This window comes from Crassostrea angulata, chromosome 4 (assembly GCF_025612915.1).
Source record: "Crassostrea angulata isolate pt1a10 chromosome 4, ASM2561291v2, whole genome shotgun sequence".
Taxonomy (NCBI): domain Eukaryota; kingdom Metazoa; phylum Mollusca; class Bivalvia; order Ostreida; family Ostreidae; genus Magallana; species Magallana angulata.
In genome coordinates, this window is record NC_069114.1 from 43,008,092 (window position 1) to 43,026,472 (window position 18,381).

An 18,381-nucleotide genomic window follows, 5' to 3' on the forward strand; every position below is an offset into this window, starting at 1 on the left:
TTAAATGCAAGTTTAATGCTCATTTTCATGTTCTCTTCATAGTAGTTTTTACCTCAAAATGTCCATACATGTTTGTATGTATTTTTGTAGAACCAAAGGTTTCTGATCTTTTTTATTGCATAATAAATTGTATATTTTTCTACTCTTTTTCAATAAAATGGTTACAATGACCTTTGTGATTGCATGAACTCATTTAGAAATCACATGTATTGAATATTTTATGCAAAGATACAGCATATACATGTATATAGTAGACATTATATATTTACAATTAATTGATTGAGGTTTGTTTAGCATCACTTAATTTTAATATACAATATGACAATACTATCTATCGTACAAAGTTGGATTTTTTTTTTCAAGTACTAGATTCATGTCACGTGACATTAAGGTAGAACTGTCTCACATCCAGGCGTATCTCTCTTCTGAAATATAATTGAATTTTTTGGTATATAGGTTAAACTCGATGTAGTATTCAATTTGAAGCTTAAAAATAATGAAATGACTCCCGTATTATATTGGGTAAAACTTACCTCTCCTGTATCGTTTAGGAACTACTTTCAGTTCTTCCAGTCTCTGAAAAAAGTTCAGTTTACCGGTATGAACATATTAAGAAATAAAAGTTTTATGTTATTCATTTTTTTTATGTGAATCAAAAATTAAAAAATCCGTTGGAGACAGTTTTATTAAAAACTATTTGTAATAAAGAAATCTTGAAGTCATTTATGCTTAAATTCCTGTGTGCATGTACATAATAAACAGTAGGAGAAACACTGGTATAATGGGTATTACATGTATTTCTGCCAACTTCAGACTTTTAATATAGAAATGATCGCAAATACAGTGTATAAATAACGGCGTTTATAATGCACTTTTAACTATTACTTGTTGTCTGCGATCCGTCCATTCTGAAGTGGATCCGGGCCAAAAGTCACTGGTCGAGCACGTGTTACGACGTCGTCTTTCATTGTACTTCTTCCGCACCTGAGGGAAAAACACATTTAAAATACAATACCCTTTGTTTTAGAACCAACAATTTTTTACTCAGCAAAATTCATTAGTCTTAAACTTGTTTCTCGGCTTCATGATTGTATAACACTAGTTGATATAGTAAATACCGGTAGTTGGAGGAAAACAACATGGTACACTAATTAGAAACTAGGTTGTTATTTTTTAAATATGAATATTTTAGTCCTAGGTTATCGAATAGTAAAAGAAAATCTCAAACATTTGATTCTGGGTGTAAAATTCAAATGATTTTGAAAATACATATTTTCTTTGGGTTAAATTGTCTATGGGTAGCGATGACTATGTAAACGTTGATATTTTTGCATATTTTAAGATTATCAAAAGAACGTGACTGAAACAAAAAAGAGGCGTAACATTATTGGTGCCACTGCAGTGATTTATACATTCATGAATTTATGTTTGAAAAGATTCGTTAGCTCTATTTACTTGTATAAACATACTTACAGCGTTGTTGCACAAGCAGTGCAGTATAAAAATCATGGTGCCCTGCACAAAAATAGAAAAATCTGTCTTTACAATTGCCTATTGGCAACTTAATCATTTGAAACTCTATAAGCAGTGTGTTGTGATAAATAACCCTGACTTGTAATCTGAATCATAGTTCTTCTATATGAAGATTTGCCATCTATTTTACAATTTTTTTTTAAAAAGACCATTAAGGTTCCGACTCGTATGTATAATTTTGGTATGTTCATTATATAAAAATTGCAAACATGCACTGTTTATTTTATTATACTGCATGTCGTAATTTTAAAGAAAACTTTAAATTACTGCTTTTAAATTTCTTAAAATAAATTCTACGATGAACCGTACGCGCATAATTTTCGCGCATGTAACAATTCGTTGTGTTACCCGTTGCAAAGCATGTTACTTTCGCCTAGGGTAATAAAATAGATTATAAATAGATTATAAACCAATGAGATATTAGCATGGAAGTATAATAAGATTTATTATGAAGTAATAATTAATAGACCTGCATGGAGGTGCCGATGATAAAGAGGTAGTGGAATACGTCACTGACAGGGACGAGGATTCCCAGCAGCCAGGTAATCCCCAGGATCGGTAGGAGGGTCACCATCACCTTAAAGCTGGCGCTGATTGGATAACAAAAAGTCCACGTCACAACTTTATTTATGAAACGGAATAGTACTGTACTGTGTGTTGTCACTATTACATCGAATTTAATTTTAGACATATCAGCTTTTTAAAACAGTTACGCACATTGACTGGAAAACATCGTGGGAAACGGACGGTCAGTCTCGCATTATGCTTAATGACCGTGAGCTATCTTGTTGAACTTTACTTGTTTTCATGAATATTAATTTTCAATCATCAATGAGAAAGCAAAAGCTGTTATTTTCATTTGACGTATGAAAATGTCGTTATGAAAACATGACATGTTGATAGATAAATGCTAAGAAACTAATAGGATTAGTGATACTAGTATTTCCTCCACGTAGATATGATGGAGCCAATCGTAATAAAGCATGAATTATTCATGAAAACGAGAAAAGTTCAGTGAGTTATCAGTCCTATCGCTATGCCAGAATGACTTTGCGTTTCCGAAGATGATTGGATGATCACCTTTAATCTTTGACAAATGTATTTAAATGCATTGATTAGGTAAATGCGCTAGTTGGTTAAAAATTACATGAATATTTGGATTATTGAATCCTTATAATTAATAGACCATTTGGTTAGAAAATGTGGATATCTATATTCACCGATATGTGGTTAAAGGTATATTTTGTTCAACAGTTTTTGGTATTGACTTACAATAATCTAGCTGCCTCTGTTTTCTTGGAATTTGTTCGCAATGTCAAAAAAGCCTTCAAAACCAAACCAAGGACGAGAATGTTCATCTGGAATAGAGGGGAATTTTGGATTAGTTTATGGTCTTTTTACTGAGAGCAGATTATATTTTTTAAGTTCTTAACAAATTATTTTAAAGAAGATTAATAGAAATTAAGTGTTTTTCATTCCATAAAACTTACCACAACAATAATTATCATAGGCGCCATGAACGACCAAATCAGTCCATCATCTATTGACAACCAACAACTGCCAAGGGAAAATGGTTGAAATGATACCAATATAGCTATAAGTTAAAAAGACATTTACTTAGCAAACTGTCTTCGATAAACGAAACATTACCTGCTGTATTCACCCTCGCCGTAGTCCTGAAAGTTACTACCGAGTGTTATCAAAACGATAATGGCGGGAAGTCCCCAGCCAATCAGCACATAGATCATGCGCATGTCGCCGTAGGCGCTGATTGGTCGAGTACAGGAGAGATAAAGCGCCAGTCCTTCCACCATCATCCAGGCAAAGGCGGACATGAACAGAAAGTGGATGAGAGCTGTCACTATTTTACAAGCAGCCTGGTTGTCGAAAAAACAACAACATACAGCTCATACAAAAATAAGATATCACTATCAAATTTTAAAAAGAATGGAGATTAATATTTAGAAACGTTTCGATATTGAGGACCAAGATATGAAGATGTAACAGTGGAGTTTACTCTTTAAAAGAAGAAAGCAATACTCTGAAAAGCTTTTTATTTCAAAAAGGTCAAAGTCTGGAAGGACAGGACAATTTCACTATAGAATTTTTGGAAAGGAAGGCAAAAGAATATTTGAGACAGACGAATTTCAAGAGACACTGTGCGTTGGATGCTTTATACCATGTACTTGGCGGCCCCGTCAGAGGTGACCAGGACGAGCTGTCCTAACAGTAGAGCCACCGACAGGTTGGCGTGGATCATCACCGTGTCATTGTTCAGCACCCTGTAAAGCATAATAGATCCGCCACAGCATGGCCACAGAAGGAAGCATGATTACATATATATGCACAAAATATTGTGTTGATCCGCCACTTCACGTTAGCAAAAACGTATTTATACAACAAAAAAGGGGTAGGTCCGCTGTATGTAACCAAAATCTTTAGAATGTGTACTACAGAATGGGATAGATCTATATGCCATATTCGGACCACAAAAAGATAAATGTTCGACAGAATGATGAAAGAATATGATTTCATGAAATTTTCAACGTTTTGTGTAAATTGTTAAAGGTTACGAAACTAAAGATGTAAGATATATGTAAATACATGTACATGTAATTCATTATAAATTAGTAATTTGTCATGTCAATTAAAAATCAATACTAAACAACGGAAAAACATTACCAACCAAATTATACATAAAATCTAAATTTAACAATGGATGCTTATGCCAATATATTATGCTAAGTACCTCAAATACACATATATTATCAAGGTAAGAGCGAGGCAGGCAATGGATATACTGCAACCCAGAGTTGTCATAATGTACAACACTCTCTCGTGCTTCTTTGTCATCTAAGAAAATGATAAGACATACAATTGTAGAGTGTAGCTATTGTTTTGGTCATCCTTTATCATTCCTTTCAATTTACTAGAACCAAACCAGATACAAATCAATATTTGGTTTCATGTGGTCAATAGCAAAATGGTCAAAGATCACAAACACATGTTGTTATTATTATACATGATTATATTTCATACAATTTCACATTTTTGTTTATATTTCTAACGCACAAAATATACAGATAGATAAAATGTTTTCTCCTAATTCCATGAACTGACTTTTATGATAACTGAATACGCCGTGTAACTACAAACTGAATGGGTAGAAATAACTGAGATAACCAGTTTTTACTAATACAGTAAACACACTTTTAAAGAAGTACCAGGGACGGGAGACTTGGCTTCGCTATTTACGTTATCCGTTAGCTTCATATCTTTTGTTTAAGACCCATGGGGATTGAAAATCCCTTAAATTCGCTAAAAGCGTGTTTTACTGTGTATAATACAACTGATAATACACATAAATAAAACTACAGTAAAAAACACGGTTATAGCGAACACGTTTATAATGAATTGACGCTTACAGTAGCTGCAATAATGTAGCCCTCTCCCGATTTTTTTCAGTAAACATCAGATATAAAAATCGAAGAGGTCTACATTATAGCAGCTAGTTTACAATAATGTGATTTTAATCCCAGTGACTTTATTTCATTTTGTAAACTTTACGGATATAATGAATTACTAGTACACTTATAACGAACCAAAATCGCCCGTCCCTGGCACTTCGTTATAAGCGTGTTTTACTGTACTTGGCGGACCATCAGTGTCATTGTGTCCCACAATAACACTTCTCGGTGGACCATCAGTGACATAGTGCCCCACAATAACACTGCTCGGCGGACCATCAGTGACATAGTGCCCCACAATAACACTACTCGGTGGACCATCAGTGACATGGTGCGGTACTCACCGGATCCTCCGTCCTATAGTAGATGACCAGCACCGCCAGGTTAGTCAGGTGGTCGTAGGTACACTTGGTGTGGGTGTCATTCTTGTCCACCACCGTCCCCCCATACGTGTCCCAGAACCTGTCAGCAACCAGGAAAGACGACAACGGAGGTTATAATTAAAATTTATACAATTTTATAAGCAAAGTAACCTCTCTGCGACCGTGATAAGGTCAGGAATGTTTAAACTCAAAGTCGTGGAGTTCTAACCAAAGTTACCCTTAAAAAGCCTTAGAAAACAGTAGATGCATGCAGTATGTAAATCGGTAAAATGTATACTTCTATTGCAAATCAAACCTCTCATCGAAATTCCAAAATGTGCAATATCGCTCTTTTTCTATCTGCAAAACATTTAAAGTTTATTTCATTAATAATTATTCAAAATGGTGTCAGACGACGATGAAAATGATGACGTCAGCGATAACAACGTGATGTAACGTACTCCTGTCACATTTGTAGGTAGGACCACAGTGATGGCGCCAGTGACGTTGACTTCCGCTTTGTGGGTCTTGTTTTGGTCCAGGTTTTGGACGGACACGGACATGACGTTGCTGCCTATCTGGGCGTTGTGGTAGCCCTTCCTTACGCTCCACTTCTGGTTGATCGTCTTATAGATGATGGTAGAGACGCGGGCTGGTGAGTACAGACAAACAAGTACTAAACGTTAAAATGAGTATTAGCTTTGAACGTTAGAGACTGATGCTTGGTGATATATGTCTAGAGTGTATACATATAGGTCTATGTAAGGTCTGTAGAGCTTCCCTTACAGGGATATATAAATACCAACAAAGAAAGGCCGCTGTTACGTTGATGAATAAGATGATTTGTTTTCATATACTAAAGGAAACAATATTCTCTAGATCTGTATATCTGAAATTCAAATAGCATATGTACAATTTCTAATTAAGAAATTCATTCATTTTAATGTTAAGTTTGCGTACTTACAAGTTTTCCCATCGAACACTTTTACTGGCATGACAATAGTTCCAATGAAAGAGCTTATCGTGATGACGTCACCGTTACTCAAATTACGTTCCACGTAAGAAACCGAAATATCTGTTCAAAATGTAAAGAGAACACAGGATTTACTTAAAACGTGCACTTTATAAATAAATTATTTCTACATTTTTATAATTTTACAGAGTATTCAAGGCATTGAGATGCAGTTCTTGTTTAAATAAAATAATATGTCTACCCATTTCTGACGTTTCTATGGTAATGTTTTCATTGGGAGACGCCGATGACAAAACGTTTTCCATGGAGTAAAGTAAATCTGGCATAACAATCTACAAATGTTTTACAAAACATAAGAATTACTGTTTGCGTAACAAATGATCTTAAATCGTTTTTCTTGCAGTTCGGCATAAACAGCTAGTTTTATTTTACAAAATATTTTTTAAAAAATAAATTGAGTATCTATTCAACGTTTTCATGGACAGACATTTGTTCAGATAAAATGGTCAAATAGATGATAAATATTTTTATAACTTCTAGGCCTTATTATACTGAATGTAATTGACAATATGATGAACTTTTACCTCAGAACTCTCTGTATCAGTGGAGGTCTCGTTATATGTATGAATCACTGTTGTCGAAATTCTTGAAAATGTCTGAAATAAATACACAGTCAAATAAACTTTGGAGATACGTGTATATTAGAATTATACATGATGTAATACGTCAAGTTTACCCACAAAAATAAAGGTTAACAATAAGGAAAAACATATATATTGCAATTAATGAAAGCAATTTCTGAAACTTACCTCCACAGTCTGGGAGTTGGTGATCTCGATTTCAGACATGTGAGATAAAATCTGGGTCACGGTCTTAGTGTCTGTTTCGCTACCATTGACAACGACCTCCAGCTGGGTCGCCAATTCGTTGACCTTTTCCAAGGTCATGTTTGGATTCAGTGTTCTATTAGATTGTTCTTTTATCTGAACAAAATTAAACATATCCATGTAATCAGGAAATTCGACTCCGATACTTTTGAATTCAAAAAAGGTTCTTCCAATTTTTAAACTATTTTTCTTCTATTTTTTTTTGTTTGATATTACAACTTGCCTTAAGAAAATTTGTTAATATGTAAATCTAAATCGAATATCTAAAAATATACTTTTTTTCTCTGAATCTAAAAAAAGACACGATTTTTAAATTCCTTAAATTTTGCATACAAATACATTGCACCATATATGTCTATATGTCGTCTTACCGTTTCAATATCGATAAGCGACGATTGTGGGGACACACTGGTCGCCATGGGGGTAGTGGTAACTCCCGGGGTCGTTAGGGAGGGGATAGCAGAGATGTTGATCCCCCCAAACACGTCTTTTAATTCATAGTACAAATTCACTGCATGAATTACATCTATACATAGAGAAGGCTTTATTAATGAAATCGATCTGTTTCTTACACAGAATGGCTAATTGTAAATTAAATAGAATAATTAAAAAAAAAACGTTTTATATCTTATGGTGTAAATTTATCACTGGTTTAATAATATCTTAACTTTGGTGACCATCAACTTAGGTTAATCATATTCATGTTTGTTATCTATTAATGCTTTTTATGAATTCATAAACGTTGAATTTTTTTTTATATTAATTGTGATCAAAATTCTTAAAATCCGCGAAGTCTTGTTTAAATCTTTGAAATTAATTTCATTGAAGAACAGCTCTTGTTCTCAACATATTGTATTGCATAATATAAATTCATAAAATGTATATAATATAAAAAAGGTTTGAACAAAATCTCTTACATCTTATGAAGTTCTCACCTTATTGAATTCTAGTAACTCTAAATCTTGTATTCATTGACTATTTAAATTATTAATAGATAAGTCATGACTAATTACTCTTAATTAATGGATTTTTTCTACCTCAAGTAATGATGTTAACGTGTGCTCACCTGAAATATTGGAGCAATTGTAGCTACCCAGGGTCTGCTTGTTGATGGGTTGTTGCGGGCTTGTACAGTTGGCTGACTCTAAAGGTTGTCTACGTTTAAGATGGTCCATGAAGCACTGAAGTTCAGTCTTGGCGGAGTCTGCAATTATAAGTTGTGCATAAACTCACAAAATTCAACTTATTTGCAAAAATCATTGAAAATATCGATTTGCCACGTTCTGTCTACTAGAACACTACATTTCAAAGTTAAAACTCATAGTGAAGATATTGAGTACATGTAGTTCTACCATTCAAATGAAGACATCCATATGACGTCAGTGGATCGTCTGCTACAGTAGGGTATGGTGGTGCAATGTTATCTAAATAGGAAAACAGAGTATTATATAAATAGTGCCTGTTTTGGAGGGTAACTGTTGAAATTGACACCCCGAGACAACCATTGTCAACCGATGCTAAGCGGAGGTTGACAATGGTTTTCGGGGGGTGTCAATTTCAACAGTTACCCTCCCAAACAGGTACTGTTTATTTTATTATACTGAATGTCTTAATTTAAGAGAAAATTTTACTGCTTTTATATAAAAATGAAGTGAATTCTACGGCGAACCGTACGCGCATAATATACGCGCATGTAACAATTAGTTGTGTTACCCGTTGCCAAGTGCGATGCTAACGCAGAGGGTAATAGAACGGATTACCAACTGCGTCTAAACCAATCAAATTTCAGTATTTAACATGAAAGTATAATAATGAAATTTGCTGTTGAAATAAGTATAAAATAGTTCTTGCACGAATTATGGTAAACTTTGAATAAAGAAAATAGTGAGATCTTTTAGTTCTGACATAAAGATTTCAGTTTCTAGATCAAAAGGCAACATGGTGAGATGATAGCAGTAACACACATGATAGAACTCACTACTGAGAGGGTTCAGGCAGCTGATTTTATCCTTGAAGTCGGTGCTTGATGCATTCTCGTCTGTTTTGGTACTGTTCAAGACGTGGGGAATCAAACAGGCGAGCTGATGGGCTACGTGTATATAGAAATGGAACGGAACATTAATGCTAGTTCTTTTTTCATTTTGGCACAACCGTGCATTCAAATTTGCGAATTCTCATAATTTTAACATTGCATGTATCTAAGAATCATATGCATCCATACCGTTTACTTCAAATATATATACACACGCAGCTGAATTAGGAGCCTTTTAATCCTTTAATTCCAACTTGGAACTGTACGCATGCAAATTGCATAACAATTCTCTTTTTAAGTGTAAGGGATGAGCACTTTTTTCAAATTCTATTTTTTTTATTTACGCAGGAGAAACGTTTACACTTATTACTGGCTGTTTATAAAAAAAGAAGTTTTGCGACGATCGAATTTCACATCAGAATATTTGAATGTTGGTTTCTTTCAATAAAATGTTTTTTCGGTGTATTGCAGTTGATCTTGCATGATATTAAACTATATGTAATCAATTTATCTTCCATGATATTCGATAGCTTTGTAAGAAAATAGACCTTACCAAAATCTTGTATTCCCTTAGTGGTAGTTTCAACATTCACTAGAAATTAAAAATGGAAGCGTGAAAATGGCATTGATTCAAAGAAAGCAGAACTTATTTAAAAGTTATAAATTTGTGTTAATTCAAAATACCTTCACAAACAATTAGAAGGCATCCCTTTCTCACCTGTGTTGTATGTTGAGGCGTTGAGAGAACCAGTGTCGTTTATCCTGACCTTGGGCAGCACCAGTTTACTGATCAGGTTATCCAAGTCCAGTTCTCGAAAGGCCGTCTCATCTTTTTGCAGAAGTTGAATGAAAACATATCAAATTAAATCATAATGCAAAAGTATATGTAATGTGAAATTTCGGACTAATTTTGTAAGTCGTTTTATATAGTAAAATGTTATAATCTTGGAATAGCATAAAGCGGAATTAGGGGTGTACATCTAATGATTTAGAAGATATCATTTTTGTCAATTATTTTTTTTTCACTGAGGCATAAAAAGCAACCCACACGGTATGTAATGATTTAGTCATGCGTTGCACTTTGCATTTATACGTGTAAATGGAATTCTACCAAATAATGAAAAAGATTCTAGAGAATGAGTCAATGTTCAATTTGCAACGAAATATAAGAATGGTTGCGATGAAAGTCGCTTACTCAAAGAACCAAAATTGCATTGGATAAAAATGTACGTCCCAAAAATAAAATTTCAAGGAGTTTATTTTAGAATGAGAGAAGTGAATGAAATGTTGAATAACACATGCTTTTTAATGATTAATATTGTACATGAACTTAACATGCTGATCGTCTTTACATTCAATTCGGTGTTCACTCCTTTCCCCGTTAAATAAGTGTACTACAATGTATATGCGACTTAAATGAGAACTTTATATACCGGTGATCGACAAGTTAAAAAAATGAAAATAATTCTTCTTCTTTTTTTACACAAATCTTCGCTTTTACTATTTTTCCATCAAAATTGAGCTTGAAAAAATTGAAAAATTGCTATAATCTTGTAAAACACTTGCATGTCATGGTAAAAATTAATATATTTCTATTTGATTTAAATTTACGTATAAAATACTAGTAAAGAAACAGACTTCATTTGTAAATCTTTTTGAAGATGGTAACACTGAAAAATTCAACGGACCGAGAATAGCCATACAACTCAAATGTTATAATTCTATAAATCAGAAAAAAACTGTTACAATATAATTTTACCCTTGATAAGCCACTTGAATCATCTTAATAATTTTGTCAGCTGTTCGTTACGAAATTCTATCAGCCATTTGAATAACTGGTTATAAATGGATATGTTAATATGTGTTAATATTTTTATTATTGCGTTAGATAGATAACGTCAATTTAACAGAATCTTAACTTACACAAACTCTACCAAAAATAAAATTTCAAAACTTACTTAATTGTGCATAAACGAGATTTCCAAAGAACAACAAAGATGTCATTAGAATAAGCAGGTGTTTTCACGTGCTGCATCTTTCTGTGCATGAAGTCGAAGAGTTCACACCGTGGCTGATGATCACATAGTGACGTCATCGTATGTTTGGACTCTGGAGATTTATATGTGAGCAGGCCATGTTCAGACAACAAATATTGGAACTTTATCTCTTTGAAAAAGACAATACTTTATCGATATTAACGCTTTGATCTTGGCGAGGTGACATGTATCCAATATTTTAGTTTCACGCCCATTCAATAACTGATGCTGTCACACGAATGACCAACCCTTTTAAAAATTAGCCATTTCCACTGCAATCTTATTTATGGCATTCAGGTTCCTTAGCAAAGAAAGTTCATTCATAAATTCAAAATCAAAGTGTGTACCAAACATTAGAATTCAATTTCAGTGATTACTGGTGCAACGACATTTAAAAGTAAGTAAATATTATGCATCGAATATCAGTTTAGCTAATATGGTACCAAAGCAGGCACGTAGCATCAGGGGGGGCCAGGGGGGGCCTGGCCCCCCCCCCCCCCCCACTTTTTCTCGCAGCAACAAATTTTTTAAAATTTACATATAAAAAAATGAATGATAATGGAGTTGCCCCCCCCCCCACCACTTTTTTGGAAGTTAGTAAAAAATTGATATGAAAATAAGGAAATGAGTAGTCAAATTGAAGGTACTACCCCCCCCCCCCCCTCCCCCCCCCCCCCCCCCCCCCCGGAATAGGAATTTCAAGATTTGGAGGAAAAAAATTTTTAATTTTTGGTAAGGAAGAATTTTTTTGGAAGTATAGTTGAGTCCCCCCCCCCCCCCCCCCCCCCCCGGATTAGGATTTTGAAGATTTTTGGAAAACTTAAAATTTCCTTTTTTTTCCTCCCTTTTTTTTTTTTTTTTTTTTTGCTTGTCAAGATTTTTTGAATGGGCCTGGCCCCCCCCACTTTCAAAAACGATGCTACGTGCCTGCAAAGAATTTGGTCAGTTATTAAAAGAACCTAATCTTTCTGGCACCCTCTTGCGTTTAACTGACATTATCGTTCTATCATTTTTAACACGAAAAGACATACAAAGCAAGTTTGGGGTAATTACAAAAAGTTAGAACAATCATTTCAATGTGCGACAAATTCTCCTTTTCACAATTAGAAAAAAAAATTGGGGGGGGGGGGGGGGGAGAGAAATTTCATTAAACTATTTCTTAAATAAAAGAAAGGTTAGTTAAAGGAATACAAGTCAATTTTTAATTCATATTTTTATGATGCGTTATAAGTACATGTATTCTTTTGTTTTTAATTTTGAATGTTTGATTTATTTTGGTTTCGTAGAGTAATTGATATTCTAGATCTATATATTTTTTCAGGAATTTCTCTTTTATTTGACATCTTTTAAGTATGTCTCTTTGCAGTTAAATCAGAAAGTGGATTCAAAAATTGCACTTTTTCTGTAACATGTAATTTTACAGCAAAAGAAAACACAATGAGAGCAGTTTTAAAAATGCGAAACAAAAGTAATAAGTAAACAAAGTCATGTTTTTGTTTTGTTTTATCAAGTTTTAATTGAGCATTTTTTTTTGTAGTTGTTGCAAAAATGCAAATTGGGAAAATTTTTTACCTTTAGATGTAAAAAAAAAAACCATGAATAAAATGCATTTTGTCAACATAAAGTTAATCAACGTATAATATAAATAATTTGTTGTTAATTTCAACATTTATCGTTATCTTGTATTTTCAAATACATGCATCATATCCTAATACTTTCATCATATACATTATAATACATTTATCATAAGATACAGTCCTTACTCAGAGGACAATCACTTCATCACAATATTGTAATGAAAGGAAAAGAAAATAATTCAGCCAGTATTCTCTCTTATACAGAGATAAAAATTACAACTGACATTTTATGGAGATAAATTTAACCATAACACAAGCTTAAACTCATTTCAATATTTATTCTTTAAAACAGTCATCCACTAAAAACACTGCATAATTTATGCCAATATTTAATAACTGTTCTGCTGCTTTTTCTAACCATCTCTGCTCCATATGTAATGTAAAATCTAAAATACGAAAATTAAAACATGAATATAAAATCTAAAGCAATATAATATGCTTTTGATTAGATTTAGACATTTTATCAAACAGTCAAATCATATTTATAATCACATTGATACTATAATTTTTTCAGCAACCAAAAATGTTTTTTGACCCTTAACAAAAACTTTCATATAAAGATATTTCCTTTAAATCTGTTTAATCTATACCGGTACTTACATGCCCAAATAGCGTTCCACCTAAATGCGCAGCATGGTCGAACATTTTCCATCGTAGCACCAACCCCAAGGTATCAAATGTTAGCAATGCAAGGATACCCTATTCATGAGAAAAATGTTTGTATAAATATTTTTATTTAAACAGTTAAATTAGGCATATTAGGCATATTTGAATTTTTTTACCAGTAATTATCATTTTCCATTCAGCAGGATACCTTAAAAAGGACAGATTCTATTTTAAGATAAACATTTCCATGAAAATTTGTACTCACTGACTTAGCTGAGAATGAGTGGGGATAAATCTGATCGAGAAAGGCGATGCTGAACCCGGCTGTCTGGAAAGGCACACCCAACCACACCGATTATAGCACACATGGGCACCAGACTGAAAGCGCAACGATGCAAAAAAAATAACCAAAAATCATACACATATGGTAAAGTGGTGATTTATGCTGGTGGTTAACATATTGTCTATAGTTAAACAATGCATGTGGGTATTAAATAAGTGGATGCATGATATACCACTCTTAAGTTTTTAATTCCTTAATCATATGCGTGTGGGTATTTTCAGCGATATTAATCTTACCGTGTAATTAGAGTAAATTTCCCCAACATGTAAATAACACAGTACAGTAAAATATTCTGAAGATAATATAATAAGCACTAACATTAACCAGCACTGTCTGGCCCAAAGACGATGATTCAGTCTTAGACTAATGATGGAGTTTTAAGATGCTTTCTCAGTACATTTTGTCTATCCAAAAAACCTAAAGTGTATGTGTTTGAAAAATCAGAGAGAGAGAGAGAGAGAGAGAGAGAGAGAGAGAGAGAGAGAGAACATCCATATTTATTCACACCCTATCATTACTATAAATGTACCACATTTGGCTGTGTATTCTATTTCGCCCTTTTGGCGTAATGCGGCTTCCGCTAAATCAAGTATATCGCTAAATGTCATCACATATGTATAAGAATAGTCATATTCAGGAATACGCTAATTCAAATCCACGCCAACTTGTTCAAAAACTAAATTTCCGCAAAATATTGTACACGCCAAATTTAACATGTTTACAGTATTTAGTCCTACACATTTCAATTGAAGTTATAGGAAGGAAGACAACCTGTCAATGACCATTTATTGTACTGTAAATAAGAAAATGAAATTGAGAAGAACTTTGTTATCTCTGTAAGCATAATGCAATTATAAATTTCTTCCAGACAAAATATTTTGAGTCCTTTGCAAAATAATATCAGATAAATACCTTCCACAGCTTGCAATAAAAAATTTATTTTGTTCATGTCCAAAGATATAAATCTCTCTAGTTTTCGGCATGCTATTCAAATACTTCCTTTTTTAAAAAATATTCTCTCTCTCTCTCTCTCTCTCTCTCTCTCTCTCTCTCTCTCTCTCTCTCTCTCTCCTCTCTCTCTCTCTCTCTCTCTCTCTCTCTCTCTCTCTCTCTGGTCCTGTAACTTAACCTGTTTGGTTACAAGGAGTGTTCTGTGGTATCTCAGAAAACTAGCTTACCGCTCCGAGGGAAGGGTTGGGAATTCTCCTCAGAACTTTTGTTGCGAGACTAAAATAGCTGGACACAGCAGCTGATAAAAAAAATTAAAAAATTAATGACTTAACATACACTGTATAAACATGATTTGCACATTTCATTCCTTCAGATTCTCTTGTAAAGATGAATTTTTTCAAAGTTATAGAGTAAGATGAACAAAAGGCTTACCTCCACTAAAATAAAGTGCAAGATAATGGGAATTGCCAAATGTTGGAGCAAGGGCATTAGAAAAACTCCACAAAACATACATATTCAGAAAGAAGTGAACAGGATTCTCATGGCTGAAAGAGGAAAGAAACCCTCCTAGCATGGACTGCTCTAAAAAACAAAAATATTTAAATTAACATCCAAGTACTTATACGAAAGTATTCATACTATACTCTGTCCCAAGTCTCTGCATCTACCAATTTTTTATTGAAATTTTGATAACCATTCTCACCTTTGTGCCCAAGCTATTAAAAAAAAAAGGCACCTTTTTTGTTTTGAAATGCCCCCTCTATCGCTTCAAGATTCAAAAACGAAAAATCTACAGGGATTTTGCAGTTATTGTTCCAAATGATCCCTAGATTGATGAGTTTTAACGAACTTGGCAATTAAATTTTTGTGATTTTAGAAGAAATTGCAAAATTTATTAGCAAAGATAATTAAAACACCTGACACAAAAATCCCGCTATATGTCAACTACAGCTACACAAACCTTTACAAGGAGCAGACACTAGCAAAGATGAGTAAAGCACCCTGCAGAAAAATCTAAAAAGTTAAATGTCTCTTACAGCTTTACAAACCTTTACAAGAAGAGGACAAAAAATATCTCTGCATGAACGGAAGTAGTCGGGGAATTCTCCACATGGCAAAGACCACCGTGTTAGCCAACAAAATATAGCCATACATTTTTGCCTGTAAGAGAGGAGTGAGTTGAGAGGTAAAACCATTAAAATCAAAATAGTATAGAGTGGTCGAACTAATGAATTCAAGTACATTCGATGGAATCATTTAATTTTGTGGTGAACAAGTTTTAAGAATTGTCAATTATCTACAAGTTTGAGGGGATGTAACTTTGTGATTAAAAAAAAATTGAATTAATATATATGACAGTGTTTCATTAATTGTTGAGAATATACATTAGTGGGCAGGCAGTACCCAAGAAGTCCACCAATATTTAGCTATCAAGAATTCTAAGGATTCCACCGTAATCATAATATATTTTTACAATTAAATAGCATTTATAATTAACAACTTAATGCAACCGTACAATCATGAATATTTATTAAGTACCTAGTATACATAAATATTTCATGTTTGACAATTTCCACTAAGTGTCAGTGCTGTGATTAAACCCCTACAAATCTTGAATTGCTGATTGAATCAAATGATAATTTAATTTAACAAATTTTCTTCATAAACTACATGTAACAGAAGGTAGAAAATGGAAAACCATTACTAAGTTGAACATATGCCCATTACCGTATGTAAATAATATGAGAGCTATATTGCAATTTTAGAGTACAAAAGTATCAAAATTTTCAGATTCAGAATGTAATGTTATGTGTAACTATCAACATGATTTATGTCAAGGAAAAAAGTACAACTCTTGATTCAAAAATCAAAACTCTGCCTGACACATAAAAAATCTTGGTCTACAGAGTTAACTGACTACAGTAAGTCACTTACGAAACTGATGTGGAATCCCTTATATCTGATGACATACAGGGTCGGGATTCTCCTCACCCCCCGGGCCACCTGTATGTGGTCCCAGACTATTGCTCCAGCAAAACTGCAGCCGCATATCTGAAATAAGGGAACATCTGCGATAAAAAGTAACTGAACAATTCATGGCGAGACATGATTTTATTCCAACTGGTGTTTGTATTCTTTCCCCTTGCAGGAAGTGCTCAACAATATAAAACACATCATATTTATATATAAGATCATAATTCATGAAAGATATGCTGTATTCTTACTGTGGCTGTCATGAGGAGATGTTTGGCAAGGAAGGGCCAACCTTTCTGCATTTGATGCTCAGCAGCATCTTTGTGTCGTGGGAGTCCTCGGATATACTGTTTCTGTATGATAGAACTGTTATTCCCTTTCTGTAACAAAAGTCTTCCTTGGCAAACATTTTTGAAAACATGACTGTGTTTACAAACTAGCGTCACACTGGAAAAGAAAAAAAAAATACGAGTCAGACTCCATATATTCAGCGATATAAAACTTGCTCCATTTATTTGTAGAGCTTCCTGGAACTAATACATGTATAATTATAAAGTAGTAATTGTCTGAAATTAATAATGTGTATACTTCACAATAACCATGATAACTTCTAACTCAAAATCACCAGATACGTACAACTTTCTAAAAAAATGAAAAATAAACAAAGAGAGCAGAAAGGGAATAAAATTGAGCCTGTGTATTTCTAATAAAAGCTTAATCAAAGTGTAGTGGGGCTTAAATTCTACATAAATTGCATGAAAATGCAGTTTACTTCTACTATAAATAAAGGTTAATTCTATGTTTTATGTTCAACTGCTGGTCAAAGAGGAATGAGAAATAAAGTAAATTAAGTAAAAACCTAGCCATAAACTCTGCTCTCTTCGTGAGAGAAGCTCATGGCTTGGTTATTTTTCATATATATTTATTGATAAGACAGCTGACTTCTCTCTATGCATGTGCAATCCTGGATATTGGTTTCTATAATAGCACCATATTCTCTTGTGAAAAGTGAACAGACATAGTCTACATCCCCTCCAAGTGTATGTACATGTAGGCTATGCATGTCCACTTCTCAAAAGATAAATTAATTACCACCATTGTGTAACCTTCACAATGCTGCTATGTTACATAAATAAAATTATCTGAACTCTAGTCTCACTCAGCACAGACAAAAAAAATCAACTATAGTTACAAATCTATTATTACGTCTCAGGATAAACAGTCTTTGAATTTGATTAAGCCAGAACTGTGTTATTTCTAGAATATACTATACCACTGTATACAGATAACTGGTTAAAACTAAAAGCACATTACGTTATGCTTTGCATTCATTGCTATGATTGCACTCTAATAATAAAATAATTCCGATGCAACTTACCTGGACGTAGTTGGAACTCTACATAAAATCAGCAAAGATCCTAGCATTTTGAAATACAACAATATGACAATTTTTAACTACATCTTCTATCCTCACATTTCTTCAACTTGTAAACATGCATGAGTATCAACATTCCTAAGGTAAAATTCCGAAAAATTCCGAAAGGAAAAATTAGATCAGCAGAGCGTTTTACTATATTAAT

General features: G+C 33.4%; 2 protein-coding genes across 2 annotated transcripts; both read right to left on the reverse strand.

Moving 5' to 3' along the window:
- Positions 1–15: 15 nt before the first annotated feature.
- On the reverse strand, positions 16–11,718 carry LOC128180437 (adhesion G-protein coupled receptor D1-like). The gene is made up of 24 exons (XM_052848555.1): positions 11,213–11,718; positions 9,973–10,083; positions 9,808–9,846; positions 9,201–9,311; positions 8,575–8,646; positions 8,289–8,426; positions 7,594–7,748; positions 7,145–7,318; positions 6,920–6,991; positions 6,577–6,667; positions 6,327–6,437; positions 5,824–6,014; positions 5,679–5,722; positions 5,345–5,462; positions 4,283–4,386; positions 3,713–3,815; positions 3,184–3,410; positions 3,024–3,090; positions 2,806–2,891; positions 2,003–2,123; positions 1,474–1,515; positions 886–984; positions 534–576; positions 16–425 (listed from the first exon to the last, which is right to left on the reverse strand). The coding sequence occupies exons 1-24, from the start codon at positions 11,256–11,258 to the stop codon at positions 403–405; spliced, it is 2,388 nt and encodes a 795-aa protein (XP_052704515.1). The 5' UTR covers positions 11,259–11,718; the 3' UTR covers positions 16–402.
- Positions 11,719–13,185: 1,467 nt separating this feature from the next.
- Positions 13,186–18,331, reverse strand: LOC128180466 (presenilins-associated rhomboid-like protein, mitochondrial). Its single transcript, XM_052848590.1, is given in 10 exon segments — positions 13,186–13,313; positions 13,532–13,626; positions 13,799–13,852; positions 13,854–13,911; positions 15,047–15,125; positions 15,260–15,409; positions 15,877–15,988; positions 16,763–16,879; positions 17,053–17,248; positions 18,180–18,331. Coding segments are annotated over 10 exon segments (1,002 nt in total). The 5' UTR covers positions 18,227–18,331; the 3' UTR covers positions 13,186–13,219.
- Between the last annotated feature and the right edge of the window lie 50 nt (positions 18,332–18,381).

Coding starts and splice junctions, on each gene's coding strand:
- LOC128180437 (XM_052848555.1), bottom strand. CDS start 11,258: ATGACATCTTTGTTGTTCTTTGGAAATCTCGTTTATGCACAATTAA. Junction 4,387..5,344: donor ACTATAGGACGGAGGATCCG/GTGAGTACCGCA, acceptor TCATTTTCTTAG/ATGACAAAGAAGCACGAGAG. Junction 3,411..3,712: donor ACGGGGCCGCCAAGTACATG/GTATAAAGCATC, acceptor TTCGACAACCAG/GCTGCTTGTAAAATAGTGAC.